This window comes from Mizuhopecten yessoensis, unplaced genomic scaffold (assembly GCF_002113885.1).
Source record: "Mizuhopecten yessoensis strain PY_sf001 unplaced genomic scaffold, ASM211388v2 scaffold10885, whole genome shotgun sequence".
In the NCBI taxonomy this organism is placed as follows: Eukaryota; Metazoa; Mollusca; class Bivalvia; order Pectinida; family Pectinidae; genus Mizuhopecten; species Mizuhopecten yessoensis.
Window position 1 is genome coordinate 896,819 of NW_018408770.1, and position 18,558 is coordinate 915,376.

Sequence of the window (18,558 nt, forward strand, 5' to 3'; positions counted from 1 at the left end):
GTATTCAAAGAGTTAAGTCCCTTGAGTATACATAGACACTAGTCCCCTTATGCATATCCGATTTGTCAGTTTTTAATTGTAACATTTTCGGGTATAAAACCTGGCAGACCTGCAAATGTTTATGCAGGCGTTGCAAGGCTTGGTCAAGGCTTGCCTGAAAGCAGCATCAGATTACTACACTCTATAGGTCTGATCTTATATCATAAAGGAACAACCCTGGTCCAACCAGTTCAACCATTTGGATCGCGATAAACGAACGCGACCCTGGTTAACAATATGATTTTATCCATCATTGTTACAGTGATGAGGTTATAAGAAAATCGAACAAAGCGTGATTTCCACCGATTTAAGATGACTGTAAATGTTGACTTTGTTTACCTGACAGAATGCCAGCCTTAATGTGATCCAGAAGGAATGGTTTGGCATTTCTAGCCAGAAGCTGTCAGAGCCCCACCAGGTAGAGGACTACCTGTCAAGCTTAAACGAGATTTCTCGACGTCTGCTCGAGTATATAGTCAACATGCAGGATTCCAATGTGAGTATACATCATGTTACTAAGGACTCTAGCCATACTACTTACAGCCCTGCTGTAAAATGTTACACAAGTAAGTTGCTCGAAGAGTTGATGTAGGTGTCAGCTCTGTCTAGATAAAACACAACAAAACTTTTTAATTTGGAAAAACCAGGAAATTTTTGCTTAAACTTCAACAACTTTTTGTTTCATATATATGGAAATTTTGTTGATACAGATTTATTTATTACAGGGAAACACAGCCATACACTATGCAGTGTCCCACTGTAATTTCGAGATAGTGAACCTGCTGTTGGACACAGGCAAGGTGGACCTGGACAAGCAGAACAAAGCCGGCTACACACCCACCATGCTGGCCACACTGGCCTACACCCAGACTGAGCGTCAACAGGAGGTTGTCCACAGACTTTTTACAATGGGCGACATTAACGCCCGTGCCTCGAAGGTATGTATAGTACTCTCCGCAAGTAGCAACTGAGTCTGAACATCAATTATATTTTCGCTATACTTATATTGGTAAAGGAGAGGGATATTCCATCTGATACAGCTGTCATGGAGGGGTGTAGGAATACTCTAGCTTCCTTAGATGTGATTATTATTTTGATATCGTACTGAAAAAAGTTGAATGGTAATCACTAGGCATAAACAGGCATAGGAAAAAGGCTTTATGAAAAAAAATCACTTGATGACTTTCTTTTGTATACAAGGAGAGAAATTCTCTCTTGGTTGATATTGTTTAAGTTTTCCAATGAAAATTCTGTGAATGACAGATAGAGAAAGCGAATAACATGGTAGGTCATATCATACGAACTATGATGTTGTAATCTAATTAAACCAGTGTGAAGATATGAAGCACTTGTTATATGAAATTGTTCCTGTTTGTATGATTATATATACGGTGTATATGATGTAAAAATTACCTTTTTGTAGCTTTTAAGTTGATCTTTTGCTTGAAGAGAAACCTCATGTTATTATTTTACCTTCCCAAGTCGCAATCAGGAGACCATGCATTGGGAAGCCGTTCCTCAGGAAGCTATTCCTCTGGAACTCGTTCCTTTGGAAGCCATTCCTCTGGAAGCCAGTCATCTGGCAGTTCCAGCTCGCTCTCCTCCATAGGAAGTCGATCCCCGGAGATGAACCAGAGGTCGTCGTCATATCGCAGTTACTACAGATTTTGATTTGTAGGCACAAGGTAGTACACCCATGGCATTGTGTCCGCTGTACCAAAGGAATGATACGCATGCATCCATGTAATACCAGCACGGTGTCATGGCAACAAGGCGCATGTTGTTTGCACTGTTCGGATATCAATATTGTATTTGTTACCATGGTTACATGCCACCGATTCAACAAAAAAATCATAATGATTGGAAGAAGAAAAGAAAATTGGAATTATGTTCTAAAAGTCTGCTCTAAATCTGAATGATGAGGTAACTATGGTAACAACTACAACAGCGGTATTGGGTGACACAATATTTAGCATGGTCCATTCTCTTGATACAGGATGGACAGACGGCCCTTATGTTAGCAGTCAGTCAAGGTCGCACAGAAATGGTCAAGCTGCTCCTTGAAAACGGAGCGAATGTAAATGCCCAGGACAACGAGGGGTCGACCTCCATGATGGTTGGATGTGAACATGGCTACACAGAAATTGTCAAGTTACTGATGTCACAGCCTGATTATGACCCCGCCCTGGCAGACAATGTAAGAACTCCTTCCTGTTCTTCCTTTCCTCGAACCAACTCTCCTGTTGATATTGTACCGTATCTGTGTAAATGTGATAGAGTTAAGTACACCTGCACTATATCTTGCTTTGTATTTATCTCTTCGTTAGTTTTCGTCGTTTCTAGGTTGTTGTATTTGCTTTACATTGGATATTTAGATACTCCAGACATGTAGATTGGAAGTCTCCATGCAATAACCAGTTGTCACGTAACCACTGTCCATTATGACACTCTCGTTGGATATCAGAAAAAAGAGTTTGAAAGCTTCAAAATCTTAATAACCTTTCGTTTTCATGTTAAGATTTGTTATGTTTTTCGTAAAAGATTTAAATTTCTTATCAAATCTTCATTTCATATCCTTGGGGATCAGTTTTTGAATTTCGTACTTTAGTGAAAATGATTTGCCCATTGAATGAAATAAAGATTAACTGTTAGCGGGTAAAGAGAGAAGATATATAATTGATAATCAGCCGCTACCACACAGGGAGCTGTCAGAAACGTTGTGGTATATGTAGTGGCTTCATCAATGTTACAGCGCCTTTATGATTATATATCTCACCGAGCCATACATTACAGCTAACATATAGAAATGTTAGGTAAACCAAAATCTGCTGTTTATCTCATTTTCATGATTATTTTCAAAGAAAAAAGAAAAAAATCTTGTATTTACAAAGGAAGAGCTTTGTCTATGTTGAATATTGAATAACGAAGACCTGAATTTATAGGTATAAATGTCAAAATAGGGACCATCATACCTGAAAGTCATTATCTCTAAGTCACTTGGACAAGAAATATCCTTTGATTAATACTGTGACATAGATAGGAATGTAATTTGCTTGGTACAGTGACAAATAGAAATAAAGGGTAGGGGAAAGATGTGTTTTTAGAAATAAAGGGAAGGGGAAAGATGTGTTCTCAGAAATAAAGGGTAGGGGAAAGATGTGTTCTCAGAAATAAAGGGTAGGGGAAAGATGTGTTCTCAGAAATAAAGGGAAGGGGAAAGATGTGTTCTCAGAAATAAAGGGAAGGGGAAAGATGTGTTCTCAGAAATAAAGGGAAGGGAAAAGATGTGTTCTTAGAAATAAAGGGTAGGGGAAAGATGTGTTCTCAGAAATAAAGGGAAGAGGAAAGATGTGTTCTCAGAAATGAAGGGAAGGGAAAAGATGTGTTCTCATAAATAAAGGGAAGGGGAAAGATGTGTTCTCAGAAATAAAGGGAAGGGAAAAGATGTGTTCTTAGAAATAAAGGGTAGGGGAAAGATGTGTTCTCAGAAATAAAGGGAAGGGAAAAGATGTGTTCCATCACGACAGGGTCATTATCAAGGCATGTGCATCATGATTTTTAACACATGTACTACTGTTTACAGTCCCAGACCTAGTATTGTTAAGTTTTGCTGTGTATTGTGTGTTATTGTCGTAAATCATTAAATGTACAGTCATATGCAAGTATCAACAATGTCTCCAGGATCCATTATCAGATTTGGTGCTAAACTTTCATTAGAGTTTACAATTATACATACATCATGTTACAGGTATTATTACTACAGTATAGATCATCTAGTTTTATATGGGGTATATTGGTTTATGTTTTTGAGATTTTTATATGAGAAAAAGTCCCATTGTATTATTTTATTGTTATTATTTTATGTAAAAATGGCATATTTATAGTAATAAATTTATATGGTCAACCCTTTTATTTTACCTGTATCACAATTCAATGTTAACATTATTTATTTGTTGTTGGAACCTTGTTAGTTTTGATTATAAAAATGTCATTCCCTATACATATAGATATTGAAATAATGGCTTTCGAAGATTGACAGAATCCTGGCACAGTCATAATTATATAAAGATCTCCAAACCATTCAGAATATTTCAACACAGACGTCAATGTTAATAGTCAAAATGCAAATGTTTCCACTTGCAAGAAATTTCAGTTTATTTGGAAACAACTAAATATTCTGTTTGCAACATCTTTTAGAACTGTTCAGAAAAAGTGACCGTGTGATAAAAAGGGGGAGTGCTTCAGACTGTTAAATTCCATCTATATTTGTAATAAATAAATAATAATTCCAGGTTCTTACATACCACTTTATCACAACCTAGTTTGTAGGTCGTCTCAAAGGTTGAAAGCGGTTCACAAATTTCTCACTTAACTCTTTTATAATATTTCAATACTTCACTAGTAAAGATACATTGAAAATAGTTTATCCATTATGTTGGTGCTAAGTCTCTGGTGAGTTTTCACAGACAGATATTTTATTGGAGATTTCGTTTTTGTTTGCATATTCTGCTCAGCCTTAATAGTGTGGAGTCTCCTGAGCTGTCAGAAAAATAACGCAATAGTAATATTTGAGCATTTATGTTTTTCTTTAAAACTGAATTGTCCCGGGCTGCCTGGTCTAGCACTACTCGGCCATTGTAACGGTACACGAGTGAGTACCAACACATTAATTCTCATCGCTAGAGCGTTACCCAGGTTACTCGCCCTATAGCTCGGACCAGTTGGTGTGTCAGTGGACAGACCCTGGTTTGCAGCTTCCTGTACCCAAGGTTCCTCATCAGCCCCTTTTGTTAATGCTTGCATTAATACTGATGTATCTTCTGTGCTTCCTATATTTATTTTGACTGTGTAGACATTAACTGTACATTATAGTACCTGTAAATCTAGTATTTATGTTTACTGCTATCTTGTTGTTTAGGTCTCATGCTTGGGGTTCTTGCAATTGTTTAATGTTATAAATTCCTACTTTCATGCAGTGATTCATATTTAATACAAAACAAAACAAAATGAAGAGATTGAATCAAAGGAAATATTTGGTTATGTATGCTCCTTTGGAATATTGTCGGTCAAAACACTTGCCTTTTCACCTCTGCATTTTTGGTAACGTTTTGTCACAGCATGAAAGTTGGTGTAATTATCACCATCATAAGTACACAGTGTAAAAGTGAATACAGCATGAAGAGTTGTGTCGCTCACAGATGAAAAAAGCTTATTATCTGTAAATAATCAAAGAATGGAAGAAAACTTATTTCCAAGTATGGTCTTACTGTTAGAACTGTTTTCTGGGGTCAGGAAGTGTGCAAATCATTTATGAAAGGGAGATAACTTCTGTAAAATTGGATTGGCACTCAAAGGGAGATAACCAAAAATTACTTAACATCTTATAAAAGGGAAGTAACTCTATTTGCCAGGTGTTGTCATGAGTTTTACACTGTGTGCTGTTGTGTAATGTATTCTATTGTATTTTTTTGTGCATGTCGACGTTGTACTGATGATTTTATTTCACCTTTCCCTTTGCCCGTGGTGGTGCATGTTTGTGTAGGATGGGAGTACCCCTCTGTCGATAGCCATGGAGGCAGGCCACAAGGACATAGGAGTCCTATTATATGCACAACTTAACTTTAAACGACAGGCACAAGCTTCTCCAGTAAGTTCCTTTCACGGCTCACAAGTATGGTGTCACTCAACAATGCAGGTTTTAAATTGTTTAAAGTTTGAATTCATTATCAAGATTTCTTTACACCTTTGCATGTGGTTGTGTTTTGACCATATTATTATTTGAAAGATTGATTTCAATTCAGAATATGCATGATAGAGTTCCCACATGAAATCCTTGCTGGCTATATTCTATTTTTTTGACATTCAGGCTAGTTTTGCATACTGTATGTGTGTGGCCTATAGCTATCAGCACCAGACACTTTTCCACAGCCCTACAGCTTATGTAGACTTTATTTCAGATTGAGTGGGAAAATAGTTGTAGATCTTCTATTATTCGTTTTATACAATCAAAATACCAATGTGATCAATAGATTCTTCTAATAATATGAATTTCATTCAACGATAATTACATATTTTCTATTTCCCCATTCATCAGTTTTCTCTACAGTAGCATGTTAAGTCTACTTGTTGTAAATATGATCTCGCTTTCAACTCATTGCTCTGAACTTGTGTTGTTTCTGTATATTGTAGTATTTAGACCTATCAATATAGGCGGGGTCTGATCTGGCCCCGCCCAGAAGTGTGCTGATTGACAGGTAGACCATACTGGATATAACTAACCTATATCTATATTGAATGGCATAATAACATTTATTATACAAAAAATACTCCGATAAGGTTTTATATTGCTAAAAATATTATTTCTTAAAATCACAATTGTCATTGCAGCTCTAGTAATTCAAGCTGTAGTTTCGTAATTCCTTAAAATACAATTTCATAAATGTAGAATAGTCCAATTCCAGTAATATTGTAGAAATATATAATTTCAGCATGTCCCTGCACTTTGCAATGAGTTTTACTTCAATTAACTGTAGTATAATTGGTTTGACTGTAGACATGTAGGACAGTTACTCTACTCATTTGTGTTTATTCCAGATAGCTCCCTACACTTGTGTGCTAATAATAAGCCTATCACACGCTGCAAATGTAATGCTTGTTTTTGTATTGACTTTTTTCACAGTACATTCATTTAACCAGATTTGTATTAATATTCTCTAATTTTATGATCATATATACTTGGTGTGATTTGAAAGGAAACAGATTTGAATAACAGAATCACCTTAACTCATTCACCCCTGAAATTTCATGATGGACTACTCTTACCTTTATATTGGAAGAGTTCAAATGTGTCCTCAGGGGTGAATGAATTAATGTAAAAGAAATTTATTTGAGTTAACCCTAATTTTGTTTTAAGATTTGTCTGGTATAAAATAAGAATAACAATCTTCACAAAAGAATAAATAATATTCTTTCAGTTTTGATCAGCTGTTTAGAACATTCATACAAATTGAAATCATGCATGCATGCATACATACGGTACTATTTCTGCCTACAGAAACATAAATCTCAGTTCTGGCCTTAACTAAACTTTTGTATAATCTGCATTGCAAATTGTAAGCTTGCAACTTTTAGAGAAATATATTATGTATATAAAACAGCAGACTGTAGACAGCTTTTAGATTGACCCTTGTGGTCACATGCATTCAGAAGATCATCCACACATTGCTTGTTATAATGTCCAATGCAGTGGATCCCTCTGGGCGTGCATACAGATGAGGCGTGTCCAGGTAGTAGACAGGAGGAGCACTTACTTCCTGCAGTGGCTTTGTCAGTCTACAGTGCTCGCCTGTTTCTCGGATTGGCTCAAAATGTACCTTAAAAAGCTGAATAAATTAGTCCTGCATCAGCTCTAGCTCTAGCTTAGATAAATACTTTTATTTTTATTTTTTATTATAACATTCTATACATATTAAATAGTTTTCCACAAATTGTAAATTTGTTATTGATATTAAAAGCTCTTCTCCAGAAATGAATGTCATGTTTTTAATATAAGTACACTCTTTTAGAATAAATGTTGAAAATAGTGATTTGAGGAGTAAATTTAGTTTGTCAGTAATTTCTTCTCGCTTTCATTGCAGGGTCTAACCAGGAGTAGGAAAACTTCTCATAACACATCTCCACTAGCCAGGTGAGTTGTCCTAATGTTAATTCTAAAGTGATTTAATTAGGTCAGTTACATTGTAAGTAAGGATATTTGTAGCTAATTAGCTCCCTAACCTCGCTGATGCTGTAGTTTTTATAGTGCAATTAGCCTGTCTAAGCTGAAACATGTATTATCAGGCAAAAAAATGTAAAACCGAACTTTCATATCAAATCTTAACAGTTTTACAACTGTACACAAAACTATAATACTATTAAAAGATCATTTTAAGAGTACTAGCTTCACCCACAGAAAATGTGTCTTTTGCTGTGGTGTAATAAGGTCACCGTTATCTTCAACCCAAGATCAAAGAAATGATTAATTTTTGTTAAAAGTTTATCTTGGTCGTAATTCTTAAAACTGCTCGACACAAACAACATATACAGTTTACTGTTTCTTTAAGGAAGTCATATCTGTAGAATTTTGAATAAACAATTTCAGGAATAATTACTTGGAATGATGAAAACAGTTGCAGTATTTGGTGTTTGAGTTCTGTTTACTGACACAGTGTTTCTTTGTTGCAGTCCATCCTCTGTTCGGTAGCACTCAAGTGTGTATATATAGTCTTAATAAACTTCGAATGGATCTATACTGCTTACCATCACATGACGTCAGGCACGCTGAAGTTACCTCCTGCTGTCACTAAAGACACATCCGTTCACAGTAGATGGAGATTTCTGTCACCATGGAGATCGCTATAAATCATGCAATATGTTGTTGCTCCACACAGAAGATGTTCAAGAGTAACTATTGTAAATCTAGACACATGCTAAGTCCTATAAAAGTGTATCTTGTAACTCGATATTGTGCCGAGAACATATCTGATGACTGTTACTGTGTGCGATGTTCACCATTCAGCGAAAAGGAGGAGGAGGATACATGTTGATCAGGACATCTGTACTGTAGTGTGACTGTAACCTCCTGTTAACAGTATGTTTGTATCCAGGAGATTTGTTGTTCAGGTGATATGCAAAACTTAATGATCTGGATCACCTAAACGTTTCTCCTTAATGAACAGTTTAAAGCGTACATGCTGACAGACAAGGGACATACTGGTGATATATCACCAATATAAAATGATATTGTCACAATAAAAAGGTGCTATTTTTCTATGTATGGTGGGCTCCTGGCTTTGTACAGCTGTTGATCGACTCGACCAGGTTTGCATTTCTAGTGTGTATATATAGTAACAATTAACATTTGGCCGTAGAGGAAACGATGGCTGTCTTATGTACAAATACATTATTTTTAAACGAAATGCAGAAAATCTGTTCATGTACTGTTTTTATGTAAGTGTTATTATAAATGTGATGTGGTTGTGTTGTGAATGTGTCGTTAATCAAAGTAGGATAGATGCCATTTTTAAACTGGATCATTCCCATTACCATAGCAAGGAGTATTGAGGTTAAACCCTGCAGCTCCTCTACCCAACAGCAGGCTGATCTGGACAAATAGAGATGGGTAAAACAGTTTATGTTAGTTTTCTTTCTTTTAAGTAATAAATGAAAGTCAGTTTAATCATAAATTATGTTATAATGATGGGCATGAGAGTTTGACACCAGTAATATTGCCAAATCATTTTTCTTTAGTTTGACTAGGATTTCATAAGTTTGACCGAATGTTTTATTGCGATTCTACCTCCACAGTTACTCTGTGTACTGTACAGTAAGATCAGATAATACTCAGTTTGCTGCCCATTTTGGTGCATGTTACATATTCTGAAACATTAATTATTGTTAAAAGTCAAAACACTACTGTTCCATTAGATATAAAAGAGACCTGTTGAATTAAAACCACACCAAACATGCCAATTTAGTCAATGTTTTTAATTGACATCTTGTTTGAAATACTATCAACATTCCAACACATGAGTCTCTCCACACTGCCCACTCTCCACCCCAGACCCCTGCTCAGCTGCTGTAGTCAGAGAAGCTGACCCTGGTCTGAAGGTGTGGGTAGGCATGGAGAGACAGGTGTGATTATAGATGTGTATAGATACACTCCTCTATCAATCCGCTGGGTACAGCTGATGACGGCCGGTTGTTTTATGTGAAGTTCTTTTTTTATATGTTTGGTTTGTTGTATGCATGTTTTAATTTTCATCATATGAAAAAAGGTGAATACATATAGCAATACCTGAGGCAGAATACACCTGATATCTCACTCATTGTTGTAATCTTTATCAATATTCTCATTTCCTTTATTAATTTCTTATCTAAACTGCAGATTTGAAATTACAGATGTACCATAGAACAAAATTCAACAATTGTTATTTTAATCATTTTTGTTTTATATTATTTTTTTCTTGCCTGCATTTTAAGTGCTTTTATGCTGTAAAGAGGTTGCTTATAAAAGTTCTCACTTAAGTATTTACTCTGCAATTCTGGCTGCTTTAAAGCATACTCGGACTGTGGCGAATGGAAATAGGCAGTACACTATCAAATAACCGATAGTGTAAAACGGGATAGAAATTAATGTCTACAGTGTTGTGGACCTTGACACTCGGTAACAAATGACAAGGGTTCATGTTTAAATCCTGCTTCTGCTGCATATTGTTATCGATAAGACATATAACCAAAATGGTGACTTCAGTTATCAGTACTTTGTTTGGAGAATACTTTTATCAGATACTTGCTAGTTCTACTGAATTGATGGAATGTTTGAACCAATTTGATTTTCAAATTTGAATAATAGGTAGAGAGAGAAATGATGACAACTTACAAATTATAACAACTGAAAATGTTCAAATTAAAATGATAACAAAAAATATTAACATCTAGCTTTAAAGTTAAATGACGTTAAGACACTATGATGCAAAACATCAATAATATCATGAGGAAAATATCAAATGGTAATGAGTCCATTTTTTGTGTGTATATTTACTATGTATATTTATGACTACCGGTAGTTACAAAAAGAGCTGAAACACCATTATGATTTAAGGCTGTATGCTCCATTTATAAATCTACGATACATATTTGTATTAAGGAAAAAAAGGTTTATATATCCTGAATAAGTCTTATATAGTGAAGCTTGTCTTATAAATAAGTATGTAAACCATGTATATCTGTGATACACATATTTATAATATCTATATTTAAACAAACCAGCAGACCAGTCTTCAAACACGTCCTAAATAATAAATAAAAATATGATTTTCAGAGAAACTGTAATACTTGGATTTAAAATTGTTGTCAAGTGTTTTTCATTTAAGGAACTTTTTGTATTACATGTATTAAAATTAGCTATTACTTCATTTAATCTACGAAACAAGTAGTACAATGTATAATTAATGCAAAGGTACCAGCTGACCACAATTATTTTTGCAAACTTAAATGAAAGACTATGCACTACAAGTTTAAATGCAATCCAATAATTTAAGACTCCTTATTATTAAATTGTGCGAGTAATCTAATTTCCTTATCGTAAAATAGGCAAAGTAGATTTGACTCCTTTATTGTTAAAGTGTCTTTCAGTTTATTATTTGATTCTCTTAAGTTACTTTGAAATATTGTCAAGGTTGGTTGTAATGCTATTGTTGGAGTCATTTTAAGTTTTTTATGTGTGAGAATACTGTGTTATGAACCACAAGTTATCTCCGGTCATTGTTCTCTTGTCGTTGGACGTTGTGTTCAATGTGATATTGAATTTTTGTACGAATTTGACTACATATCATGGTGGAATAAAACTGGGCGACTGTGAGCTGTTAATGAGACTTTGTGTTGTTTTTTGTGTCGCCTGCGAAAAGCTGGTGACACATAGGTATTGCTATGTCGGCGTTGGTAGCGGCGTCTGCACAGAGGTTTTCGTGCGATAACTTGAGTTTTCTTGGGCCGATCAAACTCAAACTTTATGCAGTGCTTCCTTACCAAATGTGCTTTCTTGGGATTGCTTTTCAGGTCCGAAGGTCAAAGGTCAAGGTTACTGTTACTATAAATAGAAAATCTGTTTTCATGCAATAACTTGAGTTTCCTTGGGCCGATCAAACTCAAACTTCATGCAGTGCTAAGCACAATTTCCCAGCCTCCTGCGCAGGCGACACTTCCACTTCCGTGGAATTCTTGTATTAGGCCAGTTGTAAAACATCACATTTTGTGTAAATTTCACAAATTTAGTGATATAAATGAGAAATAACATCTCTGACATACATTTCAGGACCAGTATTAATGAAACTATTCTCGGGCTCAAAATCAGATTCTGTGCTCTAGTCCAAATTATTCTCCCAGTGATAAATTAATAGAATCACATTTGATTTGGAAGAATTTTGGAGAGACTTGTAGCCAAAAGTGTTTTCAAGGCTTAAAATCTAGTTTTTATACGCCCGTCAAATTTGACGGGAGTATTATGGTTTGGCATTTTTCGACCGATCTCTTTGAAACTTGGTATACATTACAATCATGATATGAAGTTGTGTCTCCCTTAAAAGAATTTTCATTCGACAATTTTTTCAAAAGTTATTGCCCTTTGTTCATTTCAGTATTTGATTTTTGTCTGGCAATGTCCTCCTACAATTTTCAACGGATCTCTTTGAAACTTGGTATACATTTTAATCATGATATGAAGTTGTGTTTCCCTTTAAAGAATTTTCATTCAACATTTTTTTCAAAAGTTATTGTCCTTTGTTCATTTCAGTATTTGATTTTTGTCCGGCAATCTCCTACTACATTTTTCAACGGATCTCTTTGAAACTTGGTATACATTATAATCATGATATGAAGTTGTGTCTCCCTTAAAAGAACTTTCATTCGACAATTTTTCCAAAAGTAATTGCCCTTTGTTCATTTCAGTATTTGATTTTTTGTCCGGAGATTTTCTCCTACATTTTTATAGCATGTCGGCTAACCACTCTTTGAATGATGCAGATCTTATTTCAATGTAAGAAAGTATATAACACTATATGGCATTCGAGGGGCATATATTGTTCCGCCCCGCGGTACTCTTGTTGATTCTGTCACTTGCTTTCAGCCAGTTACAAGAAAATTAGTGTGAACTCGGAATCGATGATTGAGCCCGAGAACAGTTTCATGAAAATCATTCCAGGTGTTCTGCTGAAAACGAAAGTGCTGGTATGTATGATATACAGTAGAGCATCTTTAATATTGTGGGCACAGTTTGTTTAAGTGGAGTATATCCTTCATACATTTTCTAGATTACTAGCATCTTATGTCTAAATAAATGAGATTTAACTGTTTATCACTTACAAGAATTTATTTATAATCAAGATTTCAAGATTACAAATTGTATTGGTATTGATGTCTAAATGAGTGAGGTTCCATTGGATATCTAATAGGGATTTAATTGGTACCATTTTTGGGTTATTGATACAAGTCTGGATGTACATGGTTCCAGGGCCAGAATTGTTTTGAGTGGTAGGGTTACTTTATTTTTTCGTTGTGACTGTGGAGTTGCACATGCTGAAGGTACATATGTCAGCTGTTTATATTTAGATTTGTTTAAGATTTATCAAATACAAAGAAACACTCAAAACAAATTATGTATTGTGAAATTATGTATTATGAAAGTATAAGCAAATAATCAACAAATTGAGTGAGCCCTAATCATTGTCATCAGATGAGTCAGAGTACGGAATGAAACCACAGTTGGTCATTGTGTTGTCACTTTGAGAATTTCCAGTTGGATCCCTATTTCTAGTCCTAGGTATAATTGAAGAATCCCCACTGTCCTGTGATAAATCCTGGCCATTATGGTCATTTAAATGTGTGCTTGTCTGATCATCGCAGGGTAGCTGTGAGTTAAATACATCATTAACAGATACACTCATGCCATTAATGGAATTGCTTTCCACAGAGTTGTCTTTGGTGCAAAAAATCAGTGGTTGATCCTGGAGGTCAAGGCTCACAGTCCCATCAGCTATAAAACATGGTGTCGGCTGGTATCCATATAGGGTTTGGTATAAACGGTCACCATCAAGTATTGGAGTACAAATAGGACGGAAATCAGGGTAGCGATCAACTACATCTGGTACTGTCTCGTCAGGGGAGACAACTTTGTCAAGGGAGGTAACTGATCCACGAGAGATTGGATTTGTTGTGGAGGATGTATAGACAGGGGAGATCACTCCAGAATTACTGTTGTCTATGCACTGTTGTTTCTTCTGGATTTCCTCATCTGCACAAGCAAAACATACACTGTTAAGGATGTCATGCAGATAAACAATGATTTATCATCAATGTAAAAATTCAACAATTTGTCACCAATATTATAGTATTATTTTAGTCTCAAAACAATTTTCTAAGGCATTCTGACTTGGTAATAAATTAATAACATCATTTCTGTGAAATGCAATTTCACTATAACATACTAACAACTGCTTTGTATTCACCATCATAAAGGATCTTAGATTGAACTGAAAACTAAGGATCTGATATTTGTCACTGGTGTTCAGAAAATGATGTTTGTGAGCTAGAAAACTGTGTGTGTACCTGTATAGTATATGTCTTATTTCAAACTAGGTACCTAAGTAACTGAATACATTCTTTCCTGTACACTAATATATTGTACCTGTGTCCTGATGAGTGGGAGAGTGTTGGCGTTTCTTCGCGGCATAGTGTCGCTCTGTCCAGGGCGTATCTCTTGTGCTTGGGTCAAGCTGGCGCAACTTCCTGACGAAGGCCCAATACTGACGACGCAGGAAGTCTATCTTACTGTTACACTCCTGGATTTTACTGTCTGGGTAACAGGGTACCTGCGATTGCTGAATAAAATAAGAGCACTAAACATTAATAAAATGTTACAATAATCACCCTAGAGCAACAATCTAAATTCTCTTTTAAAACAAAATTCATTTCCTTACTGTTGAATCTGCCTTCTGGTTATTTGAACACTTATGTTATTATATATTCATTTTTGTATCCCCAATTTTCACACCTTTTGCTCAATAGTAAAAAGAGTGTAGATACGACTTGGTGAACATTTCAAACTTCACAGTACAAATCATATGTCACCTACCTTAAGAAAGAAGTCAATATCCCGCTTTATACTTGGGATCCACTTCTTAATGGCCTCACTAGAGTGTAGATCATCCTGACATGATAAATGGAGAACATCAGTATGATAACACTGCAACATGTACTGTATAACATAAATGTTTCTGGGTATACTTTCTTTTATGGAATGAAGCTTTTTAGATCGTTTCGTTGTACAAACTGTTGTGGGGATACCCACAACAGTTTGTACCACGATACAATCTATATATATAGAGAGAAATGTTGGGTAAAAAATCATACCTGGTGAGAAAACATTGATGCCTTTGTATTTTGCACAATTACTTACCTGGAAGAGGGATGAGAAATAATGTTGCAAACACAGCAATTTTAGCATGATTTCTCACCTTAGTGAGACATTGTGTGTCTGGTGAGAAATTTTGGCATAACAGAACCACCAAATTACTGTCTTAATGAATGATATGACACATATAAAAAGGTAAATTACAGAACAGCGAGGTGATATGACGAAGGTGAACATAATTTTGGAAAAGTCATGTCTTTCAGGACCAGCAGAATAGTTTTCAACAAAAACAACATAAAGAAAGTTATTCAGCCTAGATAAATCAAGAAGCAACACTTGGGCACAATGGAACTTGCTCAGTCTGGCAAATAAGAGACAATATAATTATACAAGGGAACTCACTAATTCTGAACAGATCAAGAAGCAATATATGGACATAAGGGAATTCAGTCAGCCTGCATAAATGAATAGCATTCACAACTCGAGGATGATGAAGTAGAATCATCATCCCTATTTAACCATATTTGAAGAAGTTAAACAAATAAAAGTGTACTTTGGGGACGAGGGTGAAACAGGAAAGAGAGAAAATCATGGGACCCTCCATACTCTATAAGGACGCTCTACCAATTGAGCTACTTGGTTGTCGGCAATCGACCTATTCCAATACACTCCTCCCTGATTTTTATCAGTCTTCATCCCCACGACAGCACTATTTGCAACTCAGGTTCGGGTATTAGTATTCACCCAATACTTGAAACAAGGATTGATCACAGACACCACTGTAACAGTAGAGGAAAAATGCACAGCCAGACCAGGATTCGAACCCAGGACGTTGCTCAAAAGTGTAGATGGATGCTCTTCTAATTGAGCTACCTGGTTCACTCAGCTGCCAGCAAATGACCCAATCCAGTTCTGCTACAATGTACATATATTCCTCTCACCTTTTTCTTTGTCTTTGCCCCAAATACAACAATATTTACAACCCAGGTTTGGTTCTGCTTCAGAAAATCAGAATATGTATATGTATATATATATGCTGAGGCTTCATAGAACTTATTCAGTGTAAAACCAGGAGAAACGTATGTCAGTTGAAGGAATTTAACTATGACAAGATATCAAGACAAATATGGCATTAAAAAAGCATTAGTGTATTTAACTTTAATAAAAGACTCAAAAACCACTACATGTAAACAAGTCAAAACACAAATAAATAAGCTAGACAGATAGTAAAGTCATCAGCAATCAACTTAGTCTAGATCTGCTATTTAAGCTTGTTAAGCATGATTCATGTCCTCAGAGCTTTCTTCAATACTTTTGGGTTATATTTTTGCTTGTTCAATTTGCTAAATGTACATCTAGGTATTTTCGCTTTGATATTCTGATGCACAGAACAGAAAACTTACAAGCCTTGGCCGCCTTGGGTTCTTCTTTTCTTGCTCTACAACATAAATCAAAATGAAAAATTTATCACATTTCACACATTTATCTTCATCTGATTAATGCCAGCCATTGACATTGGAGAGGTTTATCAAAAATAATATTTTACAGGAAATATGGACTCATTCTGTAGCACATTTTTGTGCCCTGTTGTATTAAAATACAATTCCTACAATAAAAAATAATCCTTATGCAATCCGTCAAAACTGGAAACGCAAGGACGCGTACGCTATTATTTTGTTTAATCTTTTATAACGAATACTGAGGTTAGCATGAAAAACCACTCAAAATAAAAGCAATGCTTTTTCAACCGGGAAGACTAATTTTGACCTTCAATACCTTCTTTGTTCTGTTTTAGAAGCAACCTGTTCAGTCTGCCGAGCTGTTTCTCTTCATTCCGCGCCATCTTGGTATGTTGTTTTCGTATTTATTGATAACGGACGTATTTTATCAATAAATTCTAGGATTTGGTTGAATATAAATACCTTAACATTAAATGAAGTTAAAATAATAGTTATATTCATCCTAGTATTAATACTTTATGAAAAGTACGAATATATATTTAAACCCGCATAACCAGAATTGTCGCCCCTCGCACTCGCTTTGAAATCATAAACGAAGAGGCCCAAAGGGCCTGAAACGTTTGTTTGAACTATTTACATCAAGTTGAATTCACGGCAGTCATCTTAGATTTCTTATTGAATCCGAATTCAAATCACATTGAAAAAGTATCTCTACAATATTTGACCAAATTAAATCGATCTGATGGGTTTTAGACCTAACTAGAGCTGTAAACTATATATACTCAACTTAATGCCCGTCAAAAAAGGAGGACGCGGTTGGTTTTGGGACAAACCCTTCGTTTATATTAAAAATTGAGTACACTTAACTAAGTGGACAAGCAGATAAGATTTGGTTAAAATTTCTTCTCCATAATAAAAAAAATATGTGTTTTCAATATTCTATTTCTCTTTTCAACATACTGGAGAAGCATATTTCACGTTTATACAGCATATAGTGCAATTATCCAAAGAATGCTTTACCTCAGATCCTGACGAAGTCCCTTCATTCATGCTGAAGGAGTGGTCTGCACAGATTAACTTCCATTTTCCAAATAAGCCTCGCCCTCTTTCTTCAAAAGAGACCACACTTTTCATTCACAATATTCAGTCCCCTTAGCATAAGAGTTCTTCAAATCGAATTCTGTTATAACATCCATACATAAAGTTATTTATACCGCAGAAGTTGTCCTTTAAAGATTTGCCTCTATTCATCCCATTAGGAAAATTAGAATGAATTTATTCTTGTTTTCATGAACATGCTTTTTAATTGCATACATGGTGACAGAGCAGGAATTTCAACAGTTTTCATGTTATGGACCAGGAGCTGAAGCCTCATGTCGGGGTCGACCAAATTTCTTAAATAGTTATAGGGAGAGATTTTCAACCACGCCTGTGTTAATATCCAGGGACTAAATCCGGAGGAGCAGGGCTGGACCCCGGAGCCAATCTTGGTAGTATTGATGTATTGTTTTTGCCTGTTCAAGCCAACTATATGTGTGTATTTGGTTATATAGCGGGAATCTCAATCAGTTCTATTTAAACTTTGCATCAATATTTCTTCTCTAGTGGTCTCAGTCCTTCAGCCTTGCTACATTGTACATCTTTACAAAATATGAACACATTGCCCTCTCGACACTTTAAATCAAATGAGAGGGTAAAGATTTTTAAGCAAAATGCATTTAATTCCCATTTCAGGGAAAAGGATGTTCAAGACTGAATTTGATTAAAATCCGTTTACCGGTACTGAAGGTGTGGTATTTTCAAGAATTTCATTTATTTCCCTCATTTTGCCCCGCACCTCTAGATCTGCCCAAGAGGTCCATACCCTCTGTTTTGTACAATATTGAGTACCATTGGCCTAAGGGTTAACAAGAATGGCAGCTTCGATTCACATTTTCTGCCAGTAAGTCAGAAATAACTTGTTCGAAAAGCTTTGGTTATAGTAATATGCTGATATCTTTAATAACTGCGTTTGTCCAAAGCATATTTCTGCTTGAACAGAGGGACCACGTCGGCCCCATTCAAACTGCTTGTAGAAGAACAGATTGTAACACTGAAATTTATCAGCTTTGA

At 35.5% G+C, this 18,558-nt stretch overlaps 2 protein-coding genes across 13 annotated transcripts in view; one reads left to right on the top strand and one right to left on the bottom strand.

Annotated features, from left to right (window-relative positions):
- The window catches only part of LOC110463285, a 102,984-nt gene extending 91,536 nt beyond the window's left edge, over nucleotides 1-11,448 (top strand). For 9 of the 12 annotated variants that reach the window (XM_021517763.1, XM_021517764.1, XM_021517765.1 and 6 more), the window contains 6 exons: nucleotides 386-535; nucleotides 765-977; nucleotides 2,036-2,236; nucleotides 5,582-5,686; nucleotides 7,677-7,726; nucleotides 8,263-11,448. In XM_021517763.1, coding sequence (XP_021373438.1) covers nucleotides 386-535; nucleotides 765-977; nucleotides 2,036-2,236; nucleotides 5,582-5,686; nucleotides 7,677-7,726; nucleotides 8,263-8,281 — 738 coding nt within the window. In that variant the 3' untranslated portion in view covers nucleotides 8,282-11,448. Of the gene's footprint in view, nucleotides 1-385; nucleotides 536-764; nucleotides 978-1,521; nucleotides 1,725-2,035; nucleotides 2,237-5,581; nucleotides 5,687-6,228; nucleotides 6,294-7,676; nucleotides 7,727-8,262 lie in introns of all 12 variants that reach the window. The other 3 variants (XR_002464367.1, XR_002464368.1, XM_021517771.1) reach the window with 3 other exon arrangements.
- Nucleotides 11,449-13,231: 1,783 nt separating this feature from the next.
- LOC110463295 lies at nucleotides 13,232-16,846 on the bottom strand. Its single transcript, XM_021517785.1, has 5 exons — nucleotides 16,763-16,846; nucleotides 16,390-16,424; nucleotides 14,708-14,782; nucleotides 14,261-14,453; nucleotides 13,232-13,867 (listed from the first exon to the last, which is right to left on the bottom strand). Exons 1-5 carry the CDS (start codon nucleotides 16,827-16,829, stop codon nucleotides 13,293-13,295), a joined length of 945 nt encoding a protein of 314 aa, XP_021373460.1. The 5' UTR covers nucleotides 16,830-16,846; the 3' UTR covers nucleotides 13,232-13,292.
- Between the last annotated feature and the right edge of the window lie 1,712 nt (nucleotides 16,847-18,558).